At 24.3% G+C, this 20462-nt stretch overlaps 8 protein-coding genes across 13 annotated transcripts in view; 4 read left to right on the forward strand and 4 right to left on the reverse strand.

The window, feature by feature from the left end:
* Positions 1 to 834: 834 nt before the first annotated feature.
* On the reverse strand, positions 835 to 4069 carry LOC102678330 (serine/threonine-protein kinase grp). 2 transcript variants are annotated; one of them, XM_006608191.2, is made up of 8 exons: positions 3760 to 4069; positions 3538 to 3681; positions 3139 to 3362; positions 2740 to 3060; positions 2234 to 2437; positions 1434 to 1672; positions 1220 to 1354; positions 885 to 1103 (listed from the first exon to the last, which is right to left on the reverse strand). In XM_006608191.2, the coding sequence occupies exons 2-8, from the start codon at positions 3597 to 3599 to the stop codon at positions 885 to 887; spliced, it is 1404 nt and encodes a 467-aa protein (XP_006608254.1). In that variant the 5' UTR covers positions 3600 to 3681; positions 3760 to 4069. The 2 variants fall into 2 exon arrangements, with proteins under 2 accessions (XP_031367150.1, XP_006608254.1); XM_031511290.1 differs by lacking the exon at positions 3760 to 4069 and having other exon boundaries at positions 835 to 1103; positions 3538 to 3599.
* A 518-nt stretch (positions 4070 to 4587) lies between these two features.
* LOC102678099 (splicing factor 3A subunit 3) lies at positions 4588 to 6348 on the reverse strand. Of its 2 annotated transcripts, none has more exons than XM_006608189.2 (2): positions 6058 to 6348; positions 4588 to 5997 (listed from the first exon to the last, which is right to left on the reverse strand). In XM_006608189.2, the coding sequence occupies exons 1-2, from the start codon at positions 6268 to 6270 to the stop codon at positions 4705 to 4707; spliced, it is 1506 nt and encodes a 501-aa protein (XP_006608252.1). In that variant the 5' UTR covers positions 6271 to 6348; the 3' UTR covers positions 4588 to 4704. The 2 variants fall into 2 exon arrangements, with proteins under 2 accessions (XP_006608252.1, XP_006608253.1); XM_006608190.2 differs by having other exon boundaries at positions 4588 to 5950; positions 6058 to 6198.
* A 210-nt stretch (positions 6349 to 6558) lies between these two features.
* On the forward strand, positions 6559 to 7739 carry LOC102677872 (prefoldin subunit 6). Of its 2 annotated transcripts, none has more exons than XM_006608187.2 (4): positions 6559 to 6785; positions 6998 to 7067; positions 7171 to 7366; positions 7477 to 7739. In XM_006608187.2, exons 1-4 carry the CDS (start codon positions 6783 to 6785, stop codon positions 7604 to 7606), a joined length of 399 nt encoding a protein of 132 aa, XP_006608250.1. In that variant the 5' UTR covers positions 6559 to 6782; the 3' UTR covers positions 7607 to 7739. The 2 variants fall into 2 exon arrangements, with proteins under 2 accessions (XP_006608250.1, XP_006608251.1); XM_006608188.2 differs by having other exon boundaries at positions 6590 to 6808.
* Positions 7740 to 8029: 290 nt separating this feature from the next.
* Positions 8030 to 9123, forward strand: LOC116185767 (COMM domain-containing protein 2). The gene is made up of 5 exons (XM_031510994.1): positions 8030 to 8229; positions 8301 to 8378; positions 8452 to 8534; positions 8611 to 8784; positions 8855 to 9123. The coding sequence occupies exons 1-5, from the start codon at positions 8163 to 8165 to the stop codon at positions 9059 to 9061; spliced, it is 609 nt and encodes a 202-aa protein (XP_031366854.1). The 5' UTR covers positions 8030 to 8162; the 3' UTR covers positions 9062 to 9123.
* Positions 9124 to 9514: 391 nt separating this feature from the next.
* On the forward strand, positions 9515 to 11594 carry LOC102677733 (rhodopsin-like). The gene is made up of 8 exons (XM_031510970.1): positions 9515 to 9684; positions 9755 to 9993; positions 10083 to 10189; positions 10265 to 10371; positions 10464 to 10611; positions 10738 to 10848; positions 10989 to 11155; positions 11226 to 11594. The coding sequence occupies exons 1-8, from the start codon at positions 9515 to 9517 to the stop codon at positions 11329 to 11331; spliced, it is 1155 nt and encodes a 384-aa protein (XP_031366830.1). The 3' UTR covers positions 11332 to 11594.
* On the reverse strand, positions 11450 to 14062 carry LOC102678481 (rhodopsin, long-wavelength). Its single transcript, XM_006608192.2, has 6 exons — positions 13815 to 14062; positions 13228 to 13562; positions 12848 to 13095; positions 12493 to 12751; positions 12241 to 12407; positions 11450 to 12161 (listed from the first exon to the last, which is right to left on the reverse strand). Exons 2-6 carry the CDS (start codon positions 13552 to 13554, stop codon positions 12029 to 12031), a joined length of 1134 nt encoding a protein of 377 aa, XP_006608255.1. The 5' UTR covers positions 13555 to 13562; positions 13815 to 14062; the 3' UTR covers positions 11450 to 12028.
* Positions 14063 to 14871: 809 nt separating this feature from the next.
* Positions 14872 to 15615, forward strand: LOC102678743 (DNA replication complex GINS protein SLD5). Its single transcript, XM_006608194.2, has one exon. It carries the CDS (start codon positions 14872 to 14874, stop codon positions 15526 to 15528), a length of 657 nt encoding a protein of 218 aa, XP_006608257.1. The 3' UTR covers positions 15529 to 15615.
* Positions 15616 to 15635: 20 nt separating this feature from the next.
* The window catches only part of LOC102678608 (multidrug resistance-associated protein 4-like), a 26767-nt gene continuing 21940 nt past the window's right edge, over positions 15636 to 20462 (reverse strand). Inside the window, exons 2-14 of one of the 3 annotated variants that reach the window (XM_031510938.1) lie at positions 20215 to 20371; positions 19888 to 20137; positions 19597 to 19788; positions 19231 to 19517; positions 18964 to 19147; positions 18560 to 18900; positions 18271 to 18469; positions 17980 to 18199; positions 17668 to 17898; positions 17326 to 17556; positions 16950 to 17251; positions 16217 to 16864; positions 15636 to 16139 (exon numbers count right to left, since the gene is read on the reverse strand). In XM_031510938.1, coding sequence (XP_031366798.1) covers positions 16068 to 16139; positions 16217 to 16864; positions 16950 to 17251; positions 17326 to 17556; positions 17668 to 17898; positions 17980 to 18199; positions 18271 to 18469; positions 18560 to 18900; positions 18964 to 19147; positions 19231 to 19517; positions 19597 to 19788; positions 19888 to 20137; positions 20215 to 20366 — 3309 coding nt within the window. In that variant the 5' untranslated portion in view covers positions 20367 to 20371 and the 3' untranslated portion in view covers positions 15636 to 16067. Of the gene's footprint in view, positions 16140 to 16216; positions 16865 to 16949; positions 17252 to 17325; positions 17557 to 17667; positions 17899 to 17979; positions 18200 to 18270; positions 18470 to 18559; positions 18901 to 18963; positions 19148 to 19230; positions 19518 to 19596; positions 19789 to 19887; positions 20138 to 20214; positions 20395 to 20462 lie in introns of all 3 variants that reach the window. The other 2 variants (XM_031510944.1, XM_031510927.1) reach the window with 2 other exon arrangements.

Consider the following 20462-nt stretch of genomic DNA (forward strand, 5'->3'; position numbering starts at 1 on the left):
ATTATTGTGTACTAGTGTGCCTATAAATATAAATATATATTGCATACATCAATGGTATAAAAATTTTTTAATAAATCAAAATTTTTTTTAAAAAAACAATTGCTAACTATACGTTATGTGTATGTATATATATATAAAACTGAAAAATATAATGATTATTTTTTATATTAAAGATTAAAATACATTTTAGTTTTGAAAAAAAAATGATAAAAGTATGTTCAATTAACCATTTATGTATCAAGAGAAAAGAATAGGATAAGAACAGAGATAAGATAAAAATATATTGAAATATATTGGAGTATATTGAAATCAATGTTGGAGTATCGCAAATGAAACATAAAGTAAGAATAGAAAGATAGACAGGATAAAAACTGACTGATAGCATCATTTTTTGGATATTAAACATTTTCATAAAGATAAAGTAGGATAAAATAAGATAAAGTGAAATTCTCAATTCATAGTATATCTTACTCTATTTTTGAAATAATGTTTATTTAACATTCGAAAGATGGTACCCAAAATCAATTCTTATATTTCTATTTTTCATTTACTATTTGCTATCCTTGTATATTGAGTTTCATTTACAGTATTCTGGAGATAGCATTAATTTCCATATTTTTTCATATTAATCAAATAATTATTCTATTTCTGTCATTCTAGAGTTTATTTTTTTTATTTTTTGTCCTTAATAAAAATCAATAATACGAAGTCATTGAATATATTTTCATTTTTTTTCAAAAATACAACATGATCTGTATTTTAATGAAATACAAAATTCTATTACATGTTAAATCTATCTCATTTAGCATAATATACAAAATATAATAAAACTCATTTTTGAAAGGATATAAAAAAATTTATTAAAAAAACTTAATTATACATAATTAAGGCATGCATTCAGTTGCAACAGCAATTGGCCATGTAACAGGACCCTTTAATATAATATCTTCTAATAAAGATTTAATTTTTACGAATCTTCGTTTAAATTCTAAACCACAACCTTTAGATAATCGAAAATCAACTAATATTTTTCCATCCATTTCAACAATATTTGCTTTAAAAACTAAAGGCATCTTTCTTCTATCAACACCTGATATAGTTATCTATAAAAAGATAATTATACAAATTAATTATTTATAATCTTAATTGATATTGTAATATATAAGATAATTCAAATTTGAATAATTTTGTATATAATAATAACTTAATAATAACTTACTGTGCCAAAATTACTAATGCGATATGTATAATTTTCATCTTTTAAACAATTTATTAATCTTTTCACAGTTGTTTCCAATTCTGTTTTAACAAAAAATCTTGTCATTCTTCGCACCAATCGTTGGAAAGTATTTTGCTATAAAATATTCAATTATGAATTATAAATTATTAATATTTTTGATATATATCGATATTCGTCATAAAAAATGTATTACTTGACTTGTTTGAGTAAATTGTTTCGTTTGTACTTGTGTACATAACAATAAATCTTCTATATGTGCAGGTTGCGAAAATGAAAATCCGGGCCGTTCTTCCAAATTAATTTCCACTGTATTAGTATTTTCTATCGCAGGTAATTCAGGTTGTGATAAACAAAATCGTGTTAAGTTTTCGTCTTCTATTATTTGTCTCGAATCAGTTTCATCAGGTCGAATATATCCTTCTATATTGCCAGCTATTACACAAGATTTTTATTATATCATTTACACACATGCTTATAATTCATATACTTTATAAACAAAATTAAATCACAGAAAAGTAAAGAAAAATTAATAACAATATAAATATTTTTTTTTATGAAGTGAAATTTTTAATATTTTATTTGGATGTATAATGCCAGTGCTCTTTGCTTTGGTAATCTAGCTTTATGATCCTTAATTAAAATCATAGAGCTATATTACCAAAGTAAAGGCAAAAGCTTTGATAGTCTTGAAAAATTATTATATTTATTAACATTAATTTTATTTGAATATTTTTATTCAATGTTTAATAATCATAATTAAAATAAAATTATTATACTTACTTTATTTTTCAAAAATTGTTGTATTCAATATCCACTCAGTTAGGTACCAAGCTGCTTTGAGTAATTTAATATATACTCAGAGTCACTCAGTACCTGACGAAGTAAATATTTGTTTGACCTTACTTACTGAATTTTTTCATAGATGTTATACAATAAAAAATATTTATATAAAATATATAAATATATTTATATATTATATATTTTGATGCGTACCTTTCTGGAATTTTTTGATGAACCACCTATGTTGTTTAATATTCTTTATAGTAAATCTGGATTGTGGTGAATGCATAAGAATATTTTTTATCAGAGACAATGAAGAATTATCCAATTTTTTCCATGGTGTAAGAGACATGTATTTTCCATCTCTCCATGCCATATACTCTGGACACTCTGCCAAGGACTGATCCCAAGGCAGTTCTATAGTTTAGATATGGACCAGTTAAAAACTAAGAAATGTAAGTTACATATTAGACCTAAACCATCAGACTAAAGATTACAGCAATCTGCATTTTACAAATACAATTGTGATCATTGATTATTATTGATAATAATTTGTATATTATATTTGTAACAATTGAATTGAATAATTAAATAACATTTTCAATTTTTTACAGTTTTTTTATTACAATATTATTTAAATGTCACTACCTATTTAAATTTATTATTTTTAAAAAATAATTTAAACAACAATCTTAAATAAATTTTCCTATAAAAATTACCTCCAGTCAGTAAAGCAACAAGAATTATACCACATGACCATATATCGGCTGGTTCTGCATGATAGGGACGTAATAATACTTCTGGGGCAACATATGGTAATGTTCCACATCTTTTCTCTAAACAACGTTCTTTGCCTTGTAAACGATATATTGTTGCCATGCCAAAATCAGAAACTTTCAAATTATCATGTTCATCTAATAGCAAATTTTCTGGTTTCAAATCTCTGTGAGCAATACCTTTACTATGAAGATATTCTATACCAGAGATCAACTGTTTGAAATATTTTTGTGCTTCCCATATTGGCATACCAACATCAGGTTCTATTTTAATTAAAGGAATAGATTTATTAACAATAGAATTTTATTTCATAATTTATAATATTAAACATAATATCTTACCAATTCTATCAAAAAGTTCTCCACCTGAAGCATATTCCAAAAATATATATTCCATGTTAGGTTCACTACGCTTTCCAAAATACTGTATAATATTAGGATTAGAGAGCATACGATGAATTGTAGTTTCTTTACGAACAGTATGATGAGCATCTGGATGCTTCTCTAAGTCTATCATTTTCATAGCAACAGCTTCACCTGTAGATTTATTTATAACCAATTTTACTCTGAAAATAAAAATCAAATTTAATGATAATAACATGTGATAATCATAATAAAGAAAAAAAAATATAAAAATGTTATAATATAAAATACTGTTAATTTTCTGAAAATTTTTTATTTTATATTTAATCATTTAATAATTAATCCATGATTATACAAATTAAAAATATGTGAACATACTCGCCGAAAGCACCTTCTCCTAGAGTGTGTCCAAATATCCAACCATCTACGAATTCCGTCATTCTGTTTCAGCATGCCTCTTTACGATAGTAATAAAAAATTGTATTTCCCAATTTATATTTTTTCAAAATTATTTAACTACCTTTATTAAGAAAAAAAAAATAAAACTATTAAAATGATTACACAAATTAATACAATAAAATTATTTTGATAAATGCTCACATTATATATCATTTTTATAAAAATGATGTGTCTTTCGAAGCACGTGGTTTTAATCACGTCGCTGAAACATCGTGCTTCTAATCGAATTCAATGTGATATGATAACATTTAAAATTATACATTTAAAATTATATATAAATTATTTACACAATTGATAAATTTTTCTCTGAATTATATTTTATTGATATTATAAATGATATAATCACAAAGAAAATTGATAATAAATTAGAATATTTCCTACCTACAATCAGAAAGTTTCGGTTACAAGACACGTTATAAAATAACATAAGAGGTATTCATCTCTAGAAAATGAAGCAAACCACGCGCTCTATAATTTCTGGGTATAAGATTACTGCATTCTCATTGGTCAAAGAAATATTTAAAGAATCTTAAAGTCCCTGTTTAATAAATGAATATTTAATTAATGAATAGTAAGTTTTGTTTAAAGATGTATATTTTTTTTTAAAATAGAAATATAATTTTAATATTAAAAATACGATAGTGAAATTAAATTAAATTGAAAAAGGAAATTTAAACTTAGTTTATAAATATATTATTTACAATCTTTTCATAAAAATGCATATTATTTTTAATGTTTTTTATATTTTAACTTTAAATAATTTTTAAAATTTTTATTCAATAATTTTATTTATAATAATTATATATAATAATTATATATATTTATAATAATTAAATTAGTAAAAAAGTAATTTTTATTAATTAAATTATTTACATTTAAAAGGAGCATAAATTATTAAATATAATTTACAAATATATATTCAACTTCAAATTTATCAGAATAAATATCAAAATATTTCAGAAGTACTGCTTAGAATTTATATAAATAATTTTTATTATTTATGATATTACAGATAATATAAATAATAGGCAGATATTAAGTATATAAATGAAATGTATGACACTTTGTAATATGATAAAAATATATCTATAATAGACCTTGTCTTTTTAAATCCTCATATGTTTTACGATTAACAACATTTCCAAGAGAATCTTCAAATTCTTCTTCTTGTTCTGGTTGCCAACGTTCTGCTTGTTTCTGAGCTTTTAATTTTTCCCATAAAGCTAAGGCATCTTCTATTTGTGTCACATTGGCAAAATGTGCAGTATTTGGAATACCAAGACAACGCATACCATGTGCGTGTCTCCATTCTGCAAAATGTCTTTGAAAAGCTTTTGGTCCTTTATATGTAAAATTTCCACATATTTCACAATTATAACTAATATTCAAGCCATGTAATTTATATAACCAATATGGTATTGGTTTGCCATCCCAACCAAGAGGAAGATTTTTGGGATTATAAGGAACTTCGTTATCATCTTCTTCTTCTGATTCACTAGCACTAGCTTCAGCATCAGAATCTCCTCTCTCACCTTCTGTTCTGGCTTGTTTTCTTTGAACATTTTCTTTTGTGGCTACACGTTGAGTTGATACCAATTCTGCAAGTTTATATACATGAGATTCTAAATATGCAATTTCTTTTTGCTTTTCAGAATTTCTTCCCTTTCCAGATTTTCTATTTTTACTACTTTTAGCTAATAAATTTGGATCCAAAGATGCTTCTCCTTTTGTACTAAAAAGTCTTTGAGCTCTTTCTTCTAATGTACCACCACATTTTAAACCCAAAGCCATTAATGCTGATTTTAATCTGTCTAAACCAAGAGATGCAAGCTCTTCCCATGAAGAAAAAGCAGAAAGTTCTAAATGAGCACCTACATGAGTTAAAGCACTACCAGTTTCTTTTGGCCATCCTGGAAATGTACTATTTTCCCATTCTGTTTCAAATTGTTTGCTTGCTTCCTCCAATTCTGCATTTATATCAAGTAAAGGTCTAACTCTACTTAAATAATCAATCAAATATTCTAATAAAGATTCCACATACTTTTGATATTCAGCATTTTTCCTTTCTCTTGGTATATCAAACAAATGATCAAAAGTTGATAAATATGTAATATAATCTATTTTTTCTATTCCTTTAAGATTTATATATTTTTCATAACATTCATGAAGATCAAGATATTTGCCATAACCTTCTTCATCTGTAAATTCAACAAGATTTGAAAGTTCCTCTGTTGGGTTTTCCCTCATTTTAGCTAGTTCCTCAAATTCTACAGACATTGGAATACTTATTTCATTAGGATGTCGACGATAGAAATCTTTTATAGATTTCAATCTGGAATAAAATTCGGAAAATTCATTTGGCCCAGAAAGTGCTTGTACCTATATAATAAAAACTTATTATTATTGAATTATAAATATATTGTAAGAGATTTAACATACTTCTTCTTTTCTTTGACCATCTTTATCTTCATATAAATCCTGTAAATGCGAAGTACTATCCATATACTGATCAAGTAACATTTTTAACCGATGTTCTGAATTTATACTTTCTCTATGTCCTGGTTTTTTGTAAAGCATTTCTTTGACCATTGCATCCATTAATCTTTCCCTTTCTTCGTGATAACGTCGTTGTTGTTCTAGAATCGTTTCCATTTTTCTAATTTGTATAAAAGCAACACTTGTTTAATCAACTAATGCAAGATATAGTATAATTTAACTAGATATGATAGATATGATTGTATACAGTGATACAGTGTCACCATCTTGTGATTATTGTAAAATCTAGGGAATTTAAAACAATAAAAATTATAAATTTATATAATTTAAAAAATATATATATATTTAAAATATATGTAAAATATTTTATTTTTTATTAATAAAATAAAAAATAATTTTATATTGCTATTGTGCTTATATTTTGATATTAACTATATTTATATCTTAGGATATGTATGTATAATATATGCATACTGGTGGAGTATCACATATCTGTAACACATTTAAGCTAGTCAACATTAAGAAGGGTTGAAATAAAATAGGTTAAGCAAATTTAATTAGAAAGAATACCGATATTCTTTATAAAATTTTCTACTTCTTTTATTTTTTGTTAACAAATATTAGTAATACAATTCGTGGAAAAGATTGTTACGGAACATTATCCCAATATGGTATGATATATTTAAAATGAAAAGTTAGTAAAATACAAAACAATTGTAATGAACCTTATGAATTAGGAAAATTATATTTGCTCATTCATTATAATAAATATATTTAATATTTGGAATGTAATCGGATATTTATATTTTATATTATTATAATTAATTATTAAATAATTATTATTTTATTATTATATTAATATATTAATAATTTTCTATTTCAGACGAATATGACAGAAGAAATTCAAAAAAATTTAAAAACAGAGTTAGACAAGTATAAACAAGTTCAAAAAGGTATTTTATTTGATTTTCTTATATAAATTATATTTTTTATGATATGTTATGCAATTATAATTAATTAACTGCCTTGTACACACATAGATTCTGTTTGTATCAGATTTCCACAAAGCATTGAGTCAAAGACAGCAGTTGGATGGACAATTAAATGAAAATATTGCTGTAAAAAAAGAATTAGATCTCTTAAAATCAGAAGATGATGTTTTTAAATTAATTGGACCAGTTCTTATTAAGCAGGATGTAGAAGAAGCAAAGCAAAATGTTGCTAAACGAATGGAATATATCTCCTCTGAGTTGTAAGTTATTAATTATATATTTATGAATTAAATATGAGAAACAAGAAAAATATTGTATATATAAAAGGAATACAAATGATTTTTTAATATAATTATATTATAATTTTTAGGAAAAGAGTGGAGGAATTGATAACTACATTAGATAAAAAACAAGATACACATCGTGAAACATTAGAAAAATATCAACAGATGTTTCAACAAGCTCAAATAAAGGCATCATTTTCTCAACCAAAAGCATAATTTCACATATGAAATAATTACAATGTTGTCGCTTTTTGTTATATCAATATCAGAGAACAAAAAAAATTGTATAATCACAAATGTGATTATTTTTATTTCTAATTAAATTTGTTAATAAATTTCTTGTGAAGCACTTATTACTTAATTTATTTAATTATAATAATAATAATAAACAAAACCCAAAAATAATATTAAGTCATATTTTTTTAAACATATTTTTTTAAATTTGTATAAAATTTATATTAAAATCATTTAACCTAACATTATATATGTCTCTATTAAATATCTTAATAACAATTTATATTAAACATATTACATTCCATAGTTTATTAATTATAATATTATAAATTCCATTTTTATGAAAGAATAAATAAAAGTTAAATATTTATTAATTCTCATAATATAAATTTTCATTTTTATAGATACAAACATAGATTGATAGTATATCGTAAATATGGCGGTTTGACAACTGCTTGTAAATTGTAAGATTAAAAATTTTATTTATATATGAAATTTAACAAATAATTATACAATATTAATTTTAATAAAATAAAACATGTTATTAACATTAAAACCAGATCATAAGAAACATGTATTACTTCTTACAGATTATACACCGCAAGGTATGTAAAATTTTATCGATTGATTTCATTTTAAAATAATCATAGATATATTTATATATATATTTTTTTAGTTTTACAAGATTTTTGCAAATTAGCTTTAGATTATTTGCAAAAAGGACCAAATATTAAATTATATAATGCAGCAGCTCGTAAGTATTTTTATATTAATAGTTCAAAGAAAAAATTCTTTGTATTATTAATTTAACTATTATTGATTTTCAGAAAAATTAGAAGTTGAAGTAAGTCTAATTAAAAATTCAGTTGAAGGACTTGTTAATTTATTAATAGAGAGTTGTAGATATAAGGTAATATAAATTGTAACGACTTATATATATTTCTGTTAATTTATGAAATATTTAATTAAATATTTAAATTTTTCAGTTAAACTCTGAAGATTTTAGAGATTCTATAACATCTTTAGGTTTTTCAGAACAGCAGGAAATTATATTAAGTAAATTATATAATGTTAAAAAAGATGAAATATTAGATACACTCAAGAATATTGGATTTAAATTACCAAAATACCATGACATGGAATGGAGATTTGAAGTGCAGGTGTTATATTGGACAATATATCTTTAATATATTAAATTTTTATATTTTATATATAATATATTTTTTATAGATTGCATCAAGAGCATTATTAAAGCAAGTTGCTCCACTTATTACTTTGGATTTATCTATAAAAAATTCTGATAAGGATGAAAATATTGAACATATATTACTTCAAACTGATCCTATTAATTTATCATATATAACACAACAATTAGAAGAAGCTGTACAAGAAGGGTATAGTCAACATATTCGTAGACTTTCAAGAGTCATAAAATGATAATACTATGTGTGTAATGTAATTAAATTTTATGCAATAAAGTATATAGATATTATAAAATACTTTTAAGTTATTTTTAATTGTATATTAAAATAATACATCATATGATTTAAATATGAATCTCTATTGATCATTTTAACTTAAATTCAAAAGCATATATAAAGTTTCACTTTGATTAGATTATTTTAAATTTAAAATGACAGTATTCATGTCATACTATTCTAAAACTTATATAATAATAATACAAATGCATTATTGGAACTATATGTAAATTTATTTGAATTTGAATATTTTATTGGATGACTTTATTGGATTTTATTTTACTGAAGATATAAAAGAAGACTAATGCATTCATAATTATAGTAAGATATGAACAGTTAAGTGTAAAAGGGGAATGTGTAGTTTTCTCTAGTTCTGTGTAGTTTTAAATTTTATTTGTAAATTTAGTAAATAATGGATACATTAAATATAACAACTTCTTTTTTTACTGAAGTTATGCCTTCAAATATCTCTACCCTAACTACTACAGGACCACAATTTGCAAGACAATTGATGCGTTTTAATAATCAAACAGTTGTTAGTAAAGTACCTGAAGAGATGTTACATTTAATTGATTTATATTGGTAATTTATTTTTTGTAATAGAAAAAAATTTGTGTATTTATGTTTATATTGTATTATTATATTTTAAAAGGTATCAATTTCCACCATTGGATCCATTATGGCATAAAATCTTAGGTTTAGTTATGATTATATTAGGTATTATGGGATGGTGTGGAAATGGTGTAGTGGTTTATATATTTATAATGACACCATCTCTAAGAACACCAAGTAATCTTCTTATAGTAAATCTTGCTTTCTCTGATTTTATTATGATGGGTTTTATGTGTCCCCCTATGGTAATTTGTTGTTTTTATGAAACATGGGTTCTTGGTAAGAAAAAATAGATATATTTATTATTTATAATTTTAAAAATATTTGTCTTTTTTGCAAAACTTTACATTAAAATAATTTTTATTTAGGTAGTTTAATGTGTGATATTTATGCAATGGTTGGATCATTATGTGGATGTGCTTCTATATGGACTATGACAGCTATTGCTTTAGATAGATATAATGTTATAGTAAAAGTATATATACATATATATTTATATATAAATAGATACACTAACATTATAAAAATAATATAATAAAAAAATTTTTAGGGTATGTCTGGAACACCTCTTACTATCAAAAGAGCTATGCTTCAAATTTTAGGTATTTGGCTTTTTGGTTTAATATGGACAATTTTACCTTTAGTAGGATGGAATAGGTAATATTTTAATTTTAAAAATGTATTCTCCTATTGTTAAATAAGAAATAATAAATATCTTTAATAATTATCATATTGTATTTATAAATTAGATACGTTCCGGAAGGTAATATGACAGCATGTGGAACAGATTATCTTACTCAAGATTGGACTTCTAAATCATATATATTAGTTTATTCTTTTTTCGTATATTACACTCCATTATTCACTATTATTTACAGTTATTATTTTATCGTTTCGGTAAATGTATTGGAATTAAACATTTTTAATTTATATTTTAATTTATATTTTAATTTATATTTTAATGTATTTATAATTAATTTATAATTATAATTGTAATTAATTATATACGTCACCATTTTATAGGCTGTTGCGGCTCATGAAAAAGCAATGAAAGAACAAGCAAAAAAAATGAATGTCGTTTCTTTACGATCTGGAGATAATCAAAACACTAGCGCTGAAGCGAAATTAGCAAAAGTATATTATATTTTTAAAAATATTCAAGAATATTTATTAATTTAAATAGGATATGATGAATAAAATATGAATAAACTTTATATACATAAATAATTTAAACTATTATATATGGATATATATATAATATTTTTATTTTACAGGTAGCGCTAACGACAATATCATTATGGTTTATGGCATGGACACCATATCTTGTGATTAATTATATTGGAATTTTTAATCGATCTCTTATCACACCTCTTTTCACAATATGGGGTTCCCTCTTTGCAAAAGCGAATGCAATATATAATCCGATTGTTTATGGAATTAGGTTTGTATAAGTATTTTAATTTTATTGTCTTAATTGAAAATAATAATATTGTTTTATATTTTATATATAGTCATCCAAAATATAGAGCTGCATTGAAACAAAAACTACCCTTCTTAGTATGCGGCTCAACAGAAGATCAAACTGCAACTGCAGGAGACAAAGCTTCGGAAAATTAAAAAAACTTATAATAAATTTTTATTATAAATAAAAAAAAATTGAATTTTTTGTAAACTGAATATCATTTGAAAATTGATTGTAAGGAGAAAGTGTTTGCAGGAAATAATTATACTAAAATTCAATTGCTTGCAGAATTTATTTGGTTTTATAAAATTAAGATATTAGGATGCTCTCTTCATATTTTATTTGCAATGTGATGTGCTTACTAATCTAGTAAATAGAGCTGCTATACCAAAGTGACCATGTATATATCGATACACAATAAATTAATTACGCAAAATCATACCTATGTAAATATTAATGATTTGCATTGTGGTGAAATGCGAATCATATATTTAATCACAGGTGACAAAAATGTTATTTATTTTATCATGTAATAAAATTTCATATACTGAAATTGTTCTTCGTCGAATATAGATATATACTCCTTGCTAGGCTGTAATTTCGAATTTTTGAATTCAACAATCAATTGTTTTAATTTCAAATATTAATTAATCGAACATATTTTTTTCATAGAAAAAAAGATTTTTTAATATTATATCAGATACGTGTGTTTTTTATGTTTACAAATCGTGTCTGTAGTAAATTAAATTATTTAATATTTGACTCTTAGTCAAATATGTTTTAATCTATACTCATTAATTGTTGAATTTTTTGCATTACGATTTGAAAAAAAAAATTTTGTGGTATATTATTTTACGCATTAGATTTTTCGCTATCCGTAACAGTAGTTGTACCGGAAGTTGTAGATACAGCGTCTGTAGCTGGTTCAGCAGCGCATGCCAATGATGGGAATTTCGTAAACAGCGCAGCTCGATATTTCGGATGACTGAAAAAAGAATGTTAAAAAAAAAAGAATAAAATTTAATTCATTTTCAACTTATTTAAATTCATGTAAATATAATTACCTAATTCCATAAACGATCGGATTGTAAACTGCATTGGCTTTGGCAAAGAGAGAACCCCAGATGGTATAAAGTGGGCTGATTTTAACAAGATTGAATATGCCCGAAAAATTAATGACAAGATACGGAGTCCAAGCCATAAACCATAAAGAGATTGTCATAAGAGCAACCTAAAGTTATAAAATGTTTTATTATATTATGTAAAAAGTTTGACAAGATGAGGATAAAGAAATATAAAATCATATAGGATCATACTTTGGCTAATTTACATTCGGCACTAGTATTTTGATTTTCAGATGATCGGAGAGAAGCAACATTCATCTTTTTTGCTTGTTCGCGCATATTCTTCTCATGGGCAGCTACCGCTTTAATGATAAACCAATAACTATAAATGATGAGGAACAGAGGAACGAAGTAAACCCAAATGCTGTAGCAGACAAGATAAGAAGCAGATAATAATCCTCTGTTAAAGTAATCGGTGCCGCAAGCGGTCATATTACCTTCAGGTACATATCTAAGAAAGAATATGAATTTCGTTATTTCTAATCAATAAATATATATGAAAAATATTTAAAATATATATAATCGCGATCAAAAGTCAAAAATTTACCGATTCCAGCCAAACATAGGTGCAATAGTCCATAAGAGAGAGAACAACCATATAGCTATTATACGAAGGAGAGCTCCATTAATGGACAGCGGTTTACCAGATAAACCTTTCACGATTACATTATATCTATCGAATGCGATCATCGTCATTGTCCAAATGGAGCCACATCCGAACAAGGAGCCCAACATCGCATAGATTTGACAGAAAAGAGGTCCGAGTACCCATGTCTCGTAATAACAATTGATTACCTATCAAGCAACGAATTTCATTGAATTTTATTTCATATTTTTGAATTGTGACAATATTTTTAATAAGACTATAATTTCTACAATTGATTGAAATTATTTTGATAGCTCAGAATTAAAAATTATTTTACACACCATAGGTGGAGACATGCTGAGCATCATAAGGAAATCACTGATGGCAAGGTTGATTACGAACAAATTGCTTGGCGTGCGAAGACTTTTTGTTGAAAGAAATATATAGATGACCATTCCATTTCCCGTAATAGAGATAAAACCAAGCACGCTCATTACGAATCCAAGAATTCCATGCCACATAGGATTTAATGGTGGGTATTGATACCAATTAATATCAATCAGATGAAGCATATCAGGTGGAACTTTGTCAACCACAGTTTGATTATTGAATCTGGATTGGCCACCATAAGAGAAAGCTTCATAACTTGGTCCCGAAACAGCAATCATTTTTGAACCTACATATTTTCAAAAATTTTCAAAAATTTGTTTGAGATTTTATTCTATATTTTTTTATCGTTTAATTTTAACAAAACAAATTGTTCGAGTTAATAATTCGAAATAAAAAAATTTTCTACAATGTATAAAACATCACTATAAGTAAATTGAAACATCATCAGAGATAGTATAATTAATAAAATTATGATTTTTAATATATTAATTTCCAGAGTACACTTGAAATGAATAAAACATTATCATTTTTTTCTTACCTTTGTCTATTTGGAGAAAATCGTAATAATACGAACTAATCCAAGTAGCTACACAGTCCTGTAAGCTTGGTTTGAAATGGTCACGGGGTTATTTAAATTTAACAGAAGGATGTAGGAAGGCTGTTAGGTCCACTGTTGGATGCGGCTCGTTTTAACTGTTTCACGTCCGTTTAAATATGAACCGGTCTTGTGCTTTGACTCTACCATATGTACCCAATCCGTCTTATTTTCTATAAATTCTTACTAACCTAAGACGGTCTTAGAATGTTAAAGTCTTAAGAAGTATTTTATTAAGTTAACGAGGATTTAAGAATACCTTGACGTGTTTTTAGTATCGAAACAGAAACCTTATAAAATTAAAATAGTAATAGAATATGAACTAAAAATTATAAAATACGAAAAATCATTTTATCTTTTAATAATTTTTTTCTCATATTCTTTTCTATTTTTTTCATATTTTAATTTAAATCATAATTATTCTTTGATATTCTTCTTATCATATCTTTTCATATTTATTTTAGATTTTATTTTAAATCATAATTCTGTATTAATATTCATTTTATTCATATATATTAGAAGAAATATTATTATTTTTTTATTATTTTATTTTATTCGGTTTTATTAAATTTTATTTGGTTTTCTTATCAATATTTTCATTTAAATTGTCATTTATAATTATAAGTTATATTTATATTATATATATGTTATAAGTTATATAATTATGTAATTATTAAATAATATGCATGTAATTATAAAATATCTTTTTTTAATATAAAAAAATGAAAATTATAATCTTTAATAAATAATCTTTATTCAAATTTAAAAGCTTATTTTATTCGCGGTTTAAAGTTAAATAACGAGAAATATCGAATTCAATCATATGACACGTGATATAATTTCGAATAACAACGGAATGATTTTGATTTCTTATATATTATTTTTTGATTAACCGATATCGTAGCATTAAGCTATTGAAAACTGTTAAAATACGAATTCACATAATAATAGTTTATATTTATTATTATTGTTGTACTGTTTTTTGTAAAAGATATAAAATATGGAAGATTCAGAACCACAATTGACAATAGAGAATAGTGATCAAGAAGAAGAAGAAGAATTAACAGCTCAGAGTGTTTTATTAGCTATAGAAGAAGCCTGGTTAAATGAAAAATTTGCTCCTGAAATTTTACCACATCGATCTGATTTAGTTGATTGTATGCTACAACAAATTACACATATGGAAGAAAATATGAAGAGGTTAGATAAAGGAGATTTAAGATTAATGATTCATAGAATGGAATTAGATAGGATTAGATTTTTGATATCTAGTTATCTTAGAGCTCGATTAGAGAAAATTGAAAAATATACTATTCATATACTTTCTGAAGAAGCAAATAGATCTTCTGAAGAATGTTATTTAACGGTTGCAGAACTTCAATTTGCAAAAGAATTTCTTGCAAATATGGAAACACTTTTTAGAACAATTGCTCTGCAACATATGCCTGGAAATTTTCAGACATTTGAAGTTAATAAATTAACTATAAAACCTAACATGAAAGCATATGTATTTTTAAGGGCTAATAATAGGATTAATGGAATTATACTTCCTGGTTCAATGGATGAAGAGATAGATTTTGAATCAGGTTCTCAACATATTATACAATATAATGCTGTATCAGATTTAGTTAAAAACGGTTCTGTTCAATTAATTTAATAATGAAATTTTATTATTAAAATGTAAAAAAAATTATGTATTTTTAGAATAAATTTATTCATTATATAATGAATTGAAAATTGGTTTGATATAATGTATATTTAATATATTAATATATAATATACATAGTTTATTAAAAAATAATTACAATTACACATTTATATAATATATTTAATATATAGGAATCTTTTTGAACATATACAATATATATTTTTATTTTGGTTTTATAAAATGATACAGAAAATATATTTTTTATTATAAAATATTTAAATGATATAAAAAATATTTTTATATAAAGTAGATAATATTTTTATTTATTAATAATTTCAATGTATGTGCTCAATATTTTTACATTAAATAGAATTTAAGAAATTGTATTATAAATTGTATATAAAAATATTACAATTTAAAAAAGTACATAAAAATATTTTATACAATTTAACTTATAAAGTTTTGATTACAGAAAACGTCATTATATATATAAAATAAAGAATTATTTAAATAGGAACAATATTGGTATTTTTTTATTTATTAAAAATCTAATTATCATCATTATCTATAACTTGTGGTGATGATTGTAATGTTGTATCAGTGATTACATCATCATAAGCCTAAAATTTAATAAAAATATATTAAAATATTAAAAAATTGTTATAATAGATATTACAAACAAACAAATTCAGCATACCTCTTTTGCAATTTTTTTAAGTTGTTCAAACATTACTTTTCCAGTTTCTTTGACCATTCTAGTAAAATGATTTTCTTCATTTTTAAGTAGAATGTATGGATGATCAAACTCAATTGCCATTCCATGATCCATAACTAGTATTTTATTATTATCCATTATAGTATTTAATCTATGTGCTATGGTTAATACTGTACAATCTTTAAATTTTTGTCGAATAGTTTTTTGTATTAAAGCATCTGTCGTTGGATCAACATTAGCTGTAGCTTCATCAAGAAGTAGAATCTTATTATTTCTTAAAATTGCACGTGCTAGACAAAGTAATTGTCTTTGTCCAACACTAAAATTAGCTCCTCCTTGTTCAACATTATAATCTAAAGAAGAAATACTCGTTTTTAATTCTACATCCTCGAGAGCAGACCAAAGAATAGTATCATCAAAATTATGAAAAGGATCGAGATTATCGCGAAGCGTTGCTGAGAATAATACAGGCTCTTGTGGAATAATTGAAATTTTCTTTCGTAATTCATGAAGACCTATTTGCTTTGTATCTAACTTATCTATATAAATAGAACCTTCAAGTTTAGCTAAGCGAAACAAAGCTGATATTAGCGATGTTTTACCAGCACCAGTACGACCAACTATTCCTATCTAAAAAAATAAAATTTAATATTAATTTTAAAGTGATTTTCTTTAATAATATAATTTTTTTTTATTAGTTTTATAAATAAATTACTTTTTCACCAGGTTTAATAGTAAAACATAAATCTTTAAGAACTGGTGGTGCTGAGTCTTCATAACGTAAGTACAAATGATCAAAATTAATTTCTCCTTTAAAAGGCCATTGTGCAGGTGGTTTTTTATTAGGTTCACTTTCAAATGGTCCTTCTTTGTCGAGTTGTGTAAATTGTAGAATTCGTTCTACACTTGTCATTTGTGCTATCGTTTCTGCAGTTTGACGCATTCCATGCTGAAGCATTCCACATAAGATTAATACTTGAGATATGGCTAATCCTACATTTCCCGCAAATGTATTTCCTAAAAATATATAAATATATTTTTTAGCTACATAGTACTATTTTTTTTGATAATATATAAATTAAAAAAATTACCATCATCAAGTACAATGAAACTATATGTAATAAAAGCAATGAAACAAATAGAGACGATATCTAATGCAAATCCAAAAGCAGTACTTGTTGTTATAGTCAAATAATAAGCACTAGTATGAAGATCTTGATGAACATCAAATTCCTTACGAACCATGTTTTGTGCGCAAGCAGAACGAATTGTTGTTAATCCTAATAATGAAGAACTTACATGGGAAAAAACTGGACTTTTTGCTAAAATTTTATAAAAAAAAATTATTAATAATATCATGTTGATTAAACCTTTCTATATATAGATTAAATTATCTATAAATTTTTTAAATGTAAATTATAAAATGAACTTACTAATTCCTTCAAAACGTTTCATATTTTGTGCAGTATTAAGATAAATATTTCGTATTTTCCAATATAGGAAACCCATAATAAACATAGGAAATATTGTCCACCAATTAATAATAAGAACTTGTCCTAAAATTCCAACCATTACTGCAAATATTTGAATAGATTCTATCATTGTTCTCGGTAAAATTTCATCTACCGATCCAACATCTTTTGAAAAACGATTTAGAATGCGACCTAAAATTTAAGATTATGATATTTTTTTTTATTAAGATGTTATATAATAATAATTAAATTATATATTCTTATTTGATATACCAGAAGGATGTGTATCAAAAAATACCATTGGCGCTTTTAATAAACATGAAAACATGAGATTATGAAGATTTTTACTGGCATTCATACATATTTTATAAAATACGATATTTCTTATAGATGTCAACACTATACTTGTAATGATGAAACTTCCATAAATCCACAAAGCAGTATCTCGATCGAGATAACTTAAATCTTTAGCAGTTGCATTAATATTCCATGCCTATATAAAATAATAAAAGAAAAATAGCTATTATTTTTTAAATTAAAATAAACCATAATAAAAATACTAACAGAATTATCAAAACTATTATTTCCTAATGTTGAAAAGTTTGAAATTGTATCATTAAAATTATCTATTTCAAATAAAAATGTCTTGTTCATTAATTTATCTATATCTCCATCAAATGAAGTTGTGAGATTTTGTTTCAATATTTGTAGTGTATAATTATTATTAATATAATATTTAATATGCATTTCCTCTTTTTTTGTCCTAAAAAAAGAAAAATAACAATTTTTGTAATATATAAAATAAATTTCATTATGAATAAAATTTAGAAACAAAGAACCAATAAATACTAACCAATAAGCAACCCAATAATCGCAACCACTACTTCCTATTTGTCCCAAGACTAGGGACCATATAAAAGTTAGAATCATCAGAATAGAACCCCCAGCTCGAAAATATTTCCAATAAAGAGATTTAGAAACATTTCCTTTAGCCATTAATTCTTCAGTTTCTTTTGGTTCTGTTTCTTCATCATCTTTACTATTGTTATAATTAATAGATGTATCAAATGTAGTACTTTCATCGATTTCCATACTTTCTGAATTTTCTTTATTTTCTTCTGTTGAAAGCATTCTTAAAAAATCTATACGTTTGCTTTGAAGTTCTGTAAATGTACCTTCATATTCGATTTTACCCTATAATAAACATTACATTAATAATATTAACATGATAGTATAATGATAATTATTATTACTTACATTATTTAATAAAATAATATAATCACAATCTTTTAAATATTGTATTTGATGAGTTACAAGAATTCTTGTTTTATTTCGAAGATAGTGTTTTATACATTCATTAAATAAATGTTTTCCTACATGAGTATCAACTGCTGATAATGGATCGTCTAATAAATAAATATCTGCATTTCTATATACAGCCCTATTATAACAATCATATATATAATTTTTTAAATATATATAAAAAAATAATTTAATAAAATTTATTTTTTTATTAATATGCACCTTGCTAAATTAATTCTTGCTCGTTGTCCACCACTGAGTGCTGCACCTCTATCTCCAACTAAAGTTCTGTCTCCATAATTAAACTGTTGAAAATCTTTAATAAGAGCACATACCTTAATAACTTCATTATATTTTTCTTTATCATAAGACTGTCCAAAAAGTATATTGTTACGCACTGTACCCGAAAATAACCATGCTTCTTGACTAACATAAGATACAGTACCATTTATTCGTATTTCTCCTTGTGATTGTTGTAGTTCTCTTAAAATTAATTGAAGAAATGAACTCTGAAAATGTAAATGAAATTATTATGTAATTAAGATTATTTGATATTAGAAATAACAATATTATTTTTTAATATATCACCTTTCCTGCGCCAACTGAACCAACAATAGCATAAAGTTTACCAGATTCTATTTCAACATTAATATCATGTAAAGTATTTGCTATTGTATTTTCTGTCCATGATGCTGTAATATTTTTCATTATAATATTACCATCTCCATTAGCTTGTTGTGAATAAATTATGTTATTATTTTCTTTCAATAAAAGAAAATTCTAAAAAAATATTAAAATGTTTACATATGTATTTATATATGTTTATATGCCATAAATTACAAAAAATTTACATGAAATAAAAAATGATAATTAGCTCACCTCAAGTCTTTTAATAGATACAGAAGCCTCTGCTACTGCTGATACAGCCATAGGATATAATATTGCCATAGTAAGTTGAAGAATATTGAAGTACTGAGCCATTGAAAATACTTTATCAGCAGATATACTATTTCCAAGAAGTACATATGCCATAATTGTAAAATATAATGTGGTACGTTCAGTAAATACAAATGTAGCTAAAGTAAAACCTCGTAAGTACGATGTAAGTGTCAAGATGTCTATCTCATAACTAAAAAGTAATTATGTATTTAAGTAAAATTAGTAATAGATAATATTTATATAATATGATAAAACATAGAAAAGAACCTTCTGATAAGACTAACAAAATTCTCAAATGGTTTTTCCCAAGTATACATTTTTATAACTTGAATTCCAGCAATTATTTCTGACATTAATCGTACTCTTTCATCTGTTCTAATTGCAATTTTTAATCTCAATTTTGATATCCATTTTCCCATATATCCTAAAATAAAATTACAATTAGCATTTTTTTTTTTAATTAAATATACTATAGAAAGTTTTAAAAGAAAACTATTATATATATATATATATAT

Source organism: Apis dorsata, unplaced genomic scaffold, assembly GCF_000469605.1.
Source record: "Apis dorsata unplaced genomic scaffold, Apis dorsata 1.3 scaffold_29, whole genome shotgun sequence".
Taxonomy (NCBI): Eukaryota; Metazoa; Arthropoda; class Insecta; order Hymenoptera; family Apidae; genus Apis; species Apis dorsata.